This window comes from Anabas testudineus, chromosome 14 (genome assembly GCF_900324465.2).
Source record: "Anabas testudineus chromosome 14, fAnaTes1.2, whole genome shotgun sequence".
NCBI classification, from domain to species: Eukaryota; Metazoa; Chordata; class Actinopteri; order Anabantiformes; family Anabantidae; genus Anabas; species Anabas testudineus.
In genome coordinates this window covers 8,153,829-8,166,042 of record NC_046623.1, presented here as the reverse complement: position 1 = coordinate 8,166,042, position 12,214 = coordinate 8,153,829, and the positions used below count along the sequence as shown (strand labels likewise).

The window sequence follows — 12,214 nt, the reverse complement described above, 5'->3', positions numbered from 1 at the left end:
TGGAGAACATTCATTTTCTCAGATGAAGCTCACATGAAACTCTGCATAAAAAGTGTATTTCGGTTTTCAAGTTTTGAATTCATACCTACCTTTACCTAAAACCTGCTCGTGGTGGGATTTCATCACTTTTGTTTCACCTCAGAAGAGCAGTCACACAGTAAATCCAATTACAACCACTTCCCAGTAGTCCCGAATCCCCCATGAAGCCATCAGACCTCATTTCCCCCAAGTCACATGCAAACAGAAGTGTGAGGCGCTGACTGCTAGACTTTCACACAGATGTTTAAAAAAGGCTTTCAGTCATTTTTGCAAATATTACAGATGGGTGAGAGGGTAAAGATGCACAATCTCAGTCTGTCCAGTTTATAACATTTGCTTCTGATGATGTCCGTTCCTCCACTGACCAGGATGACTGTAAAACACAGATGTTGTTTGAACTGTTTGTAATACACCAAAATAATCAATATTGCATCGTTAAATTTTAACAGCTGCTGCAGTGAGTGAAAACTGCATTGAAGTGTGTGCATTTAGACATATGTTGGACTTTATTCATGATTAGCAGAGCAGCCACTGGTAAACATGAGTCTATTGCAGGTGCATGACATGCTGGATATATTAAGTCTTACTTGTCTGGGTGACTTTCCTTTAAGGTTTTTCTCCGTTGACTTAGATATTTTGCTTGCACCTCACTCGTAAGTCGCTTTGGATAAAAGCATCTGCCAAATGACTAAAATAACATTTTGCTTAAAAAACTCTTCTGAATATGAACTGTAAAGTACAAATTTTGGATGTGCATATTCTGTAGATGAGAACCACAATGGTATTTCAACTTTAAACCTGTACATAGATAAATGTCTGCCAGCACAACATAACACTTAGTCATCACATCTAATCCTGCACCACATGTTGCTGTTGCCAGATCTCATTGCAGAGCTGCATTCTTTCACGATGTTACCCTGACAGGACTGATTTACACACACATACACATACTGTAAAACTGTTCGTATAGAGTGCTTCCGTCTGCTCTCTGTCTGTGTTGAGGTGAGGATAACTAATAAATGTTTAGTGTAGGTCTGGGAAAGAAGTAAAAAATTGACTCCTGACTCCTGCATCTGCTGCTTTCACACTCCTTATGCAGTGACCTCATACATCCTCACACACTGAACTAGAATTGTGTCCTCCAGTTTAACAACCTCTCCACTCCGCAGTCTGTCATGTGTTAAATGTAATAAACTATAATATATACAATGGCTACTGTGAGCAAATGTAAATTGTAGAGCATGTATAGTACATTGAGTCATAATAATAAGAGTACTATGCAGTAGTACTACTTTCTCTCCTTTTAGTAAACTGGAATACTGTATCTACTGTAATCCACATACTGTGTCATACCTGTTTAAACAGAGGCTTACAAAGGTGAGTTACTAAAAGGACAGGTGTCACTTTTTACATTTCCTCAGTCTGCACAATAACATAAAGAAATCGTCCTGAGGAGCAGTAAAATGTTTAAAAGCACATTGTATAATGTTGAATTATGAGGGACACTCTTCTCCACAACCCTTGGTTCACAGGTGAAAAATAGAATTCACACTGACGTGTCTCCTTTCATCAACATGATTCAGCTGCTGTCTCCAGGTTGTAATGTAATCTCTTCATGCAAGATGTTTGTCTGTAATCAAGGCATGGTATTGTCAACTTTAAAAATAAACATAATTAATGTTGGAAGATGAGAAACAAGAATAGGAGACTAGCACGACCACAAAAAGAGCAGATTTGGTTCTGCTCTAAATTATTGAAGTAACAAAAACAGCAGTTTTTCCACTGTGATTCAGAGATTTTGGAAAGGTATGATCTCCACTTGAATCCATCGTCTCACAAATCATGAAGAGTAAATACCTCTTAAGAGGAACTATAAAACACTAAGAAAAACTTCACATGACTGCAAAGTGCAAAATAATTGTAGTCAAATCCAAGTGGTAATTGGTGTGTCTGCTTGTGAACGTGATCTTCACTGAGCCAGAGATGGATTCTACCACCACCACAGACTGTAGATGACTTTTTCTATAAGATTGCTGCTGGTCTTACAGGTTGGCTGACTTTGGGACATACTGGTGTGACTAACTTCTTGAGTACTTCAGATTATCACTCTTTGGTTAAACTGCTCACAGTTGTTTTGTGACATGCAGAATAACCAGTGACAGGGGGCACAGTTAGGAACTGGATAGCTCTAAATGAGAACAAGCTAAAAAGGTGGAAACCTGCGGTTCACGTAGAGGAAAAAAAAAAAACCTGGAGCAGTCCCTGACACATACCTGTAATAAAACAGTAGTAGAAACAAACACTCCAACACAACCCACCCTTGAAACACATACCAGAAGCTTGACCTCAGTAAAGGATGCCTGTCAAAATGTCTCAGTCTGAAGGGGGCTGCTGAAAGTAACATCCGTCTCAATTGAGGAGCCTGTGGCAGCAAGCATTCGGCCTGCTGAAGTGTCTTTGGGCAAGATGCTGGCTCCTCAGCAGCTCCAGGACGACTCTGCACTTGCCGACCCGAGAGAAAGGTCTGAGAAGAAAATGTTTTCTTCAGAGGGCGAAGAAAAAAAGGAAACACTTGATTTGTAGACAGTTTGTGCCTCACAGGTCTTTGTACTTGGTGATATACTGTACAACAGAGTCAAGCAGCGAGTTATGAAACGATCATGACTCATGAAAATAAGTACAACATTAGCAGTACTTCAAATGCACAGTGAGGGAAACTAAAGCATCATATTATGCTTATAGCAAGTGAATTTCTAAATCTCGACTCGCAGCACTGTTGACTATCTCTCCCTGCTGCTCACTGACTTCTACTCCTGGCCAAACAGTCAAATAAAACAGGACAGGGGTGGAGTATAAGAGGTAGGAATGCAACTAGATGAAGCCATCTTGCAACTGAAATATGTTGTTGTTTTTCTGCCTAAGTACATGGAACTAGGGCACTGCTGCAGGGTGCCAGAGTTAAAGACCTCGCTGCACGTGTGCACTGGGCAGCAGAGGACACGCTGTTAACAGGAAGCAGATTCACCTCATTGAAAGGTCAGATACTGGAATCACGTTTATAGTGGGAGATGTTAGCGCATTGCTGTGTCATAGTCATATTTCAATGTTCTTGCTGTATGATAATGTAAATGGCAACCCTGACTCAAGACTCTAGTTTAATCCTGTTTTTAATCACACAGATGGAAAAAAATCTGATGTAGCACACAAACACTTGTTAACCGCAGCTGGTGATACTCCTCTGCTATGAGTAATCACTACATCTGGGAGTGTACGCACAAATGTGCATGAGTATGCAATTCATCTTTAAAAAATGGAATTCCCCCATAAAACTTATTCGCTTCACTATGCTACAGCTGTTGGTCTGCTTTGCTTGGACTGTCAGTGCTGTGGTTTGAAGGTGGGCCCGAGCTCTGGTCGGACCCCCAGATAGCGCGCTCAAATATAGAACACATGTTGTTTGGTACCATGAAGAATCATCGGGAGTATAATTCATCATCATCATACTGTATATGTTTCTGGGCATCATCATCAAGAGCAGCATCTGTGTGTCATTCCCAAGCATGGCGCTGAGGGACTCTGCAAGCTTGATGCAGAAGACAAACATTTTCCGCACAACGGACAGGACATCTGCTTCCAAGGTTTTTGATAATTAGTCTACCAAATATCCTACAACAGTAGTAAGAAAAAAGGTTAAATCCCCAATGAGCAGAATGCAGACAGGAGATACTCTAATGTAATAGCCACATTAACATCTGTGTTATCAGTAACATTTACTGTAGGACCAGTGACTCATTTATTTATTTGTTATTGTTATTATTATAATAATTACCAGTAGTAGTACATTTTTAAAATGTATTTTTCAACATTTGATAAGTTTAGTAGTTGGTGTTTTACAGAAACATGCAGTAGTCCACAACACAGGACCTTCTTCCTGTATTTACTTTCTTTGTTCCTGCAGCAACATCTGACCAAACAGCAGCGAGGGCGTTCTCACAGAGTTTGTAGTGAAACATCTGACGTCCATAACTGCATGCTGCCGTCTCATTAAAGGTTTAACACTAGTTTTCACACTCTCGAGTCGCCTTCTCTGCTCAGATGGGATGGATCAGTACAAACATGAGTACTTTTCCATCTCTTTGTAGGACACGCTGTGAGTCACCGCAGTTTTTTTGTGGTCATTTCTATTTAGTCTCTTGCGTTACAACGTTTACCTAATTTTAAGACTGAAACACTAAGTTTTTCTGTTTTTATATCACAATAAGCCCGAAACAGGCAACCATACACAAATTGGAAGCAAACTGATCTGAGTTATTTTGCCTTGTGGAAACATAGTAGGTGCTGGTGATTTGACACTTACAGGGAACCTCTCTCATTATGGTTTCACAAGTCATGCAGTGAGGTGTTAATCTTTCATGCTATTATAGTCTCATCAAAGAAATCGTCTGTGAAGCCTTGAGTATAATTTAAAGGCCGTTCGGGATCAAAAGCTCATGGGAAGACTATAAAACTGCCTGCACTTACTTTAATTAAGTGACTTCTATCTTTGAAATATCAGTCTGCGATCTTAGGTGAATCATTGAAAGTACATGTGTATAATACAATAAAAGCTGTTATCACACATGGAACAGTGCTCTTAGAATTAAGGTCTGACTAATTTATTAATTCATGGCTGGTTCCCATAGATGATGAGATAAAAACATTCCCAGAATAATGACCATTACTATGAAAAGTTTTGTTGAAAGCTAAACTTGTCTGGGTGTCCTTGTCTGTTTACACAGACAGGGACACCCAGACACTAGTAGTAGTTTCAAGATGAAATACAGTCTTGTCTAGACACTATAAGTAAGCCACAGTTGACACAAATGAAAACTTAGTGTCAATATAAAGTGACTCTCAGGGAAGATGTAAACTGAAACAAGTGAGGTTTGCGTTCAAATGGTAAAACATTGATTTAAAGTTGTCTTTCTAAAAAAAAAAAAAGAACTCCGACTGGATAAATTGGCTCCACACACAAAATGCTGTTGACAAAAACAGGTCCAGGTTGAAAATTGAATATGATTCCCTGAATGCAGGCAGAGCCACATGATGAACAAGCTTCTTTCCACAACTGGCCAGTGTTATAAGGTGCTAATCATCTGTAGGGATTGTCCCTCTCTGTGTCTTTAGCCAGGCTCTGCAGCAGAGACCTCTGGAAGAGCTCGTCACGCGACTCAGGGATCAGAAGCTCCAGCAGCAGGTCGCACACACAGTAGATGAGATGCCTGCGCATAATCACACAAACACACCAGCATCAACTACAAAAGAGATGATACAAAAAGGGAAATGCAGCTGATTTTTGTTGTGGTGCAGTGCACTGTAGTAGAGATAACCACTGTTCCCAGCTCGTAATTGCATTGGTTTGCTGACAAAGCTTTATTTCTAACTCACTAGTGCAGCTTTCTGTCAACAACATTTACTCAACAGTTTGGTTGTTGACTCACTTGTTTATCTGATAATCCTGTAAAGACTCCAGCATGGTCTCCACGCTCAGTCTGTACTTCTCACTGCCCAGCATGTCAGTTATAAGCTCTGTTTGAGCATAAACAATGAAACAAACCAATAAATTGATATCATAACTTCAAGAGCCTTATAAACAAAAGCAACCCAGTGGCTACAATCTGAATGCAGCAGCTGGCGCGTACCTGGGAGCAGCTGCATGAGACAGTTCAGACATTGCTCCTTAGTCTCCTGTTTTTCTGCAGCTCTACGCTCTGGTCGAGGCTGAACAGGCAGCGTGCCTCCTGGCCACACAGTTTCCTGCAGCACTTGGAGGTAAATCACCCAGCAAGAGGCACTGGTCAGGTGTGCAACTCCTACATCCAACCACCTGAGACAGAATGAGTAGTTAAGGGCACGAGTTTTCCTCTGCACACACAAGTGTGTGCCTTCCTACTAGATATTACCCTGTATAAAACAAACAATTAAAAATAAATATATACATGTAAAAAGGCTTTAATTAGGAGCATTGAAACAAAGGGGAGCAACACAAACAAGCATAATTAAATGCCTATAAACCATTGCAGGGGCATGAACATTATTTACTGAAATGCTTGGTGAACCTCAAAACTCCCAGAGGCAAATGTCCAAACTCAGAGGCCAGTGAAATCAGCAGGACACTAGAGATTAGACAAGCACAGTTCCCACAGACTGCGCGGCAAAGCAAACCCCAAAGGTAATTCTAGAAAAGTCTTTGTTTAAATCCATAAAACCAGTAAGGCGTAAACACTGCATTTAAAGAAAAGTAATGAAAACAACTTTTTGAAAGACAATCTGAGAGAATCTCATGCATCATTCATGTGGCACAAACCATTTATTTTAGTACTTCATAAACTTACATTACATACTGTTGTCAGTATGATTACTAAACCGAGCAAACAGTCATTTAAATATTTATTTTCTACCCTTTGAACAAAACAGGTTAACCCAATACAAAGGGGGAACAAGGCACAGTGAGGAACACTCATTTTAAAGGAACAGTTTAGGAATGAATTGTGGGACATACACATATTTACACATGTTGGGAGACAACATGCCACCCCAGCACTGATTTACACGCTAAATGCTGCACAGAATCAGATTGAAGCACATACCTTTCAATGAAGGTGCCGAAGAGCAGTCTGATGGTCTTCTGTATATTCTCAGTGCAGAGCCAACTCCACTGGTCCTTCATCAGCAGACATAAGATGTTCAAAGCAACATCTGCAACAGCTGTGTCTACAGTACGCATAGAAAAAACACACAGGGCAAAGTAAATGTAGAGCATCACAAAAATGAGAGCAAAGGGTCACATTAGAATACAAACATCATTGGTAGAAAGTGACTGCAAGGAGCACCAGGCAGTGCTTTAACAAACAGTGGATCTTTACTGCTCCCAAGTGGAGATGACATGTAACTGCATGTTGCATCTGGCTGAACTTGATACAAAAAAACTGACTCAGATAAATCTCAACCTGTGCCATGACTTTTCTTGTCTCTGCCAGCATGCTCACTGCTGCGCTTGGCTGCCTCCCTCCCACTCTCCTCACATAAAAGTCGTTCCTGCTCTTTGACGAAGCTCTCCAGACCAGACAGGGACATACCACTGAGAACCTAGACAGTCACAATAAGAAAAGCAAAAACTCAGCACTGTGCCGTATCTGTTTCAAAGATTTCAAATGCAGCATGTTAACTTACAGCACTGCCTTCACTAAAGCAGTATGTCACTTTAGGATGTAGGTCAGGTATATTCAGAGAGGGCGAGATTTTGCTCGGGAACATGAGCCTCCTAGTGCTGAAACACAAAAACAGAAATCCTCATTTAAATGAATCACATCAAGTTCAAAGTTTTAGGCTGAACTGCTGCTGCAGAGGGTCACGGGGTACAATGCTGTGTTTTTCAGGATCACATGGTGAAAAATGATGCAAATCTACTGGAGAGATATGAAGCTTTCACCTGTGCTTTCTGTCCATCGTTCGTCCATCACCATCTCCGTCAAGATCCTCCGTTGGGCTGAGAAGCTCAGGATGAGGGAAAGCTGTTTTCAAGGTGTCTAAAGCATTTTCCATCATCTTTAATGGTAATCAAGTTGGAAATGGATTGTCATGATTAAATTTCATACATTACACAACATAAATACCTTGTTGGATCACAGATAAGGATGTTTCTGAAATCTTTGCACAATTCATATTCATTTTCATCAAGACTTGATCAGTTTCATTATGGTAATTTTATATAATTTGATCAAAGAAATGTTGACTGATCCAACACAAACTATTTTACTTTCTAGCTCTCTTCACAATATCAACACTGTGTAGATTCATTCTCACCTTATCAATTTTTGACTTAGCAACAGGCCTTCTTCCAAAATATGTACAAGCATCGGAGTTGAGAGCCAGGAACTCCTGCATGTCCTCACTGTTGGATGTCTCAGGAATGCTGCTTAATTGCTAAAGAAAAGCAGCAGTCATGTCACAGGGCTCACAAAAGATGATTGATCATATAGAGTGAAGATATGATCCTAATGCCTACTTTTAGGAAAGTGTCCAGTTGGCTTTTACGGCCTTCAATCTTCTCGTTGTCTCCATTGCCAAACAGGAGGTCAGGGAACATTTTCTTTGGACCTTTGACATCTGAAATGCAGAACATTGACTGAAAATGAATTCCCTGCTTTGTAATTCTCGAGTTCAATGATCAGTTAAAGCAGAGCATAATTTCTCACTCCTGATTAGTTTCTTCACTTCAGGGTTCTCCTCTAAACGTGTCTGTAAGTTGAGGAACTCGCTGTATCTCCGGTTGACAGTGTGGCAGGCTGCAGGTTGCAGAGTGGCACCGTTTTCTGCCGCAGCTACTTTGTCAAACTGTAAGACAGTGAGTGATAATCAATAACACGTATTAAGATGTCAGTCAAACATAAACTGAAAAAGGAGGTGGTGTTACCTTTACAGTGTAAAGAGTACAAGGATGTGTGCTAGTGCCACGCTGATCCTTTGCAGTTACAGTACCACAAATGTGCACGTTCTGGATGTTTACAGGTGCAGCTGCGTTGTTGGGAGTATCAAAGTTGTAGGAGGTTAGATGAAGTCTTCGTGGAGGACAAGTTGGGGATTTTTCTTGGGCTCTGTCTGCAGGCCACTGAGTGTCCTCTGGCGCAGTCACCTTTGACCCAAGGTTTTTCAGAGGACCAAAGCAGCCAAACACCTCTTCATTTTTTAAAGTGATCATGTTGCATATGTTTGTCGGAGGACCACAGTCACAAAAGCCACCGGTAAGGTCATCCTCTGAGTCTGACCGAATCATGGAGTCCAGTGAAACCATTTTAGACTTGGATAAGTGAGAGCAAGGGCCTGATGTGAATGAACAGCAGTTTACTTTGCATGGCGTGAGCAGACCTGCGTGGCAGTTTGTTTTATGCTCAGCAGACATCAGGCTGACCATGCTGCTGTGTGATGAGTTCGATTCACAGATCGTACTCTGGCTCTGGGGATCATGAAGGTCAGATGGGCTTTAAGTGGCAAACCCTGTTTGTTCTGAAGAAGACGGTGACCTGCAGGTAGTCCAGGACTCACTTCTGTATAATGCAGGTGACAGGAGCTCATCCACACTGGTGTGCTGTGGTTCTCTGGTCCTGGTGAATATGTCCACAATGATCTGGTTAAGCCAGTCGGGATCGGACACTCTGCTTATCAGTGGCAATAGCACACTGCAGGTGATGAGTTCTGTAACCACATAACCTCCAGTCCTACTTTCCATTTGTGGATATGGAACAAGGACATGTAGGACAAGGTTAACGAGAGCTCTTGAGTAGCTGAGCTCCGTAGCTGCACTTCGCACAGCTGGATGAGCGGCGTCTACTTCACTGTAGAGCTGCCAGAGGCTAAAGTTCTCCTTCTGAGTGGCCTGGATCTGTCTTGCTGCCATGTAGCTCTGCAGGTGACAGCCATACAGCTCTAGCAGCCGTTGAACCAATGCTTTTCTGTCCACTTGCCGTGCACGCTCCTTCAGCTCCATCACTGACTCCAACATGGAATTGCGCACTACGTGTTCAAACTCCCCCTCCACTTCAGGCACCAGAGTACGATACCACGAGGACACAAAGTCACGCACGGCTTTGTGGACAGCACTGTGGATCTCATGGTTCAGCCTCCACTCATGTTCAGGTGAATACAGTGGTGGGTTAATTCTGCCAAGGGGTAAAAAATGCTCCAAGTGGAGAAGACTGTTTGCATCCAGCAATGCACGGGAGCCAAGCCAACCCCCAAGGACCACCAAGAGACTGGTGAAAACGCAAAGAAGCCAAACATTCACGAGGAGATGAAAAAGGACAAGCCAGGCAAGCAGAGCCCCAAGCCCTAACAGCCTCGGCTGCCCGAGTAACTCTGATAAAGTCCTGTGGTTAGTGCTCTTTGTGGAAGGCATTGCAGTCCAAGGATGAAATACGTCCTGCTAGAAATAGACAAGGTTATGTCCTGTTATATACAAGAATGAGAAAGTGGTGACTTGACTAATATAGGCTACATAATCTAATAAACATGATAAGAGATTCTTACAATGTAGAAGCTGGAACCGGAGAATTTGAAAACATTTTCCAAACACAATTAACTAGCAAAACACTGGATTTCTTTTTAGAAAAAACAATAAATTAAACATTGTAGCTCGGCTGTTGTTATTACATGAAGTGAACATTTTTAATACTGAGACAGGGTTGTTGGACTTTCTTTAGTGAATTCAAAATACTGACCTAACACATTTCACTACCCTGTCCGAACAATGACACCATCAAACATGTTAAAATCAAGTGCTACATATATAATTACTGCTATTTGAAAGAGCAGAGCTAATGTCATCAGAGCAGGACCTGTTGTCATACCAACTTGTTCATTTAAACAGACGGTAAATCTGCTTCCCGTGTTTAGACAACAAGTTGTAGTGCTGAAGCAACTGGTGTCATGCTCTTTAGTTTGACACACAGTTCGGAGAAACACCCCTCACACAACACGTCCAGCACAGCTACAACACTAACCTACTGACACGATGGGTCTGTAGTCATAACAGTGTTCATGACCAGCTAGAAAAGTGTAAAACATACATTACCTGAGAGGAACGCTACAGCGTGAATGCAGACTTTTTAAGTCTGCCGTTGTCCTCGTGGACATTGCTTTAATCCTCCAACAGAGATTATCTGGATCAGTCTGTCAGTCACGGCAGAGACACACTGCCCATATGGACAGTTTACACAGTTAGGAGTTCACTTGACCTGCCAGCAGGCAAAGACATCTCCACGTGCCCACAGCTCTGTGGGAGAGCAACACTTCGCTCTGCAGCTGGTCTAAAACAAGATGTGTGTCTGAGGAATAAAACATTTCAGCTTCACTGCAGCCACTAAAGTAAACGGCTGCAGGTCAGAGGAAAGGTGAATGACAGGGGCAAAGTTAGGAGAGGGTAAAACCTGTGGCATGATTGCATGATGCTTTAGGGATGCTGCAGGGCAACTAAAGCAAAGTCAGCTAGGTCGGGATCACAGGTGTACTACTGAGCTGTGACATTCAGATGAAATGATGCAACCATGAATCTGACTGAGTATTCAGTCTTTGCTTGGCTGGGGTTAGAATTAAAAGCAGCTTAAAAGTATTTTGGTCATTTTCAAACTACCTCTTTTCAATGGCCAGGCGATCTGTGACATGTTTAATAGAGCACTAACTGGGGTGAAGGAAGAATTTAAAAAAACCTTTAATCATACATGAATTGTGTGCTTAATTAATTCATAAACAAAATAATAAACATATACAGGTTTAAATAAACAGAACATAACTAGAGTTAATAGCCTAATTCATCAAAGCATCAAGAAATACATGTGTAATTTATCTTCACATTTCTATAAATGTAATTATATACTATATACTATATATTTTTATTTAGGCTACTATGAATAGCTGTATCTTTCACGAGACATATATTTGTGTTAGATACTAGCTGTATGTTTATTTTGTTCATACAAAGCCATACAAAGATAAAAATAAAATAAAATCTCATGTCAATCTTATGTTTACTGTTTTTTATTGTGTTTGCTGAGTTTTCCTTATTACTAATTACCTGGCGATAATTTCCATGTATGAATATATAAAAAAAGATTTCAAATAAAAACATGTTCTCTGTTATTGTAAGACAAATTATCTGTGTAGCATGAATGACATAACATACTGTATCTCTTACTAGGGTTTCTCTCCTGTATAGTGACATCAGTTAACATTAACATTAAATAAAAAACATGTTTTTACGTACAATTAACAAAACCAACATATAAGAGGCTGCCTGTGCAAACTGTATAACCACAGTTTAATTACATTCAAATTAGATTTGACAAGAAACTCTCCAGTGCCACAGCAGACAGGAAGTAGCACTAACAAGAATTTAATTTAGCTCTATTACTTCTGGCTTGAGGGCAGCTGACCAGTGCTGCACATCCCCCATTACTAAAGTGCACATGCAGAAATGTAGAAATACACGGGAAAACGCAATGTAATAATATGTAAATTGTATAAAAATACATATTATAATGCACATGTAAACACATCAGTAATAATGACACAACATTTGTGCAGACACCGGTGCTGACAACATCTTACTGCCTCCTCCTCAGTGCCAGATCAGACTGAATTA

At 40.9% G+C, this 12,214-nt stretch overlaps 1 protein-coding gene across 1 annotated transcript; it reads right to left on the bottom strand.

Moving 5' to 3' along the window:
• Positions 1-5,052: 5,052 nt before the first annotated feature.
• snx19a (sorting nexin 19a) lies at positions 5,053-9,973 on the bottom strand. The gene is given in 11 exon segments (XM_026372580.1): positions 5,053-5,300; positions 5,520-5,607; positions 5,721-5,905; positions 6,669-6,792; positions 7,029-7,167; positions 7,252-7,339; positions 7,511-7,626; positions 7,885-8,004; positions 8,087-8,187; positions 8,277-8,415; positions 8,495-9,973. Coding segments are annotated over 11 exon segments (2,709 nt in total). The 3' UTR covers positions 5,053-5,170.
• Between the last annotated feature and the right edge of the window lie 2,241 nt (positions 9,974-12,214).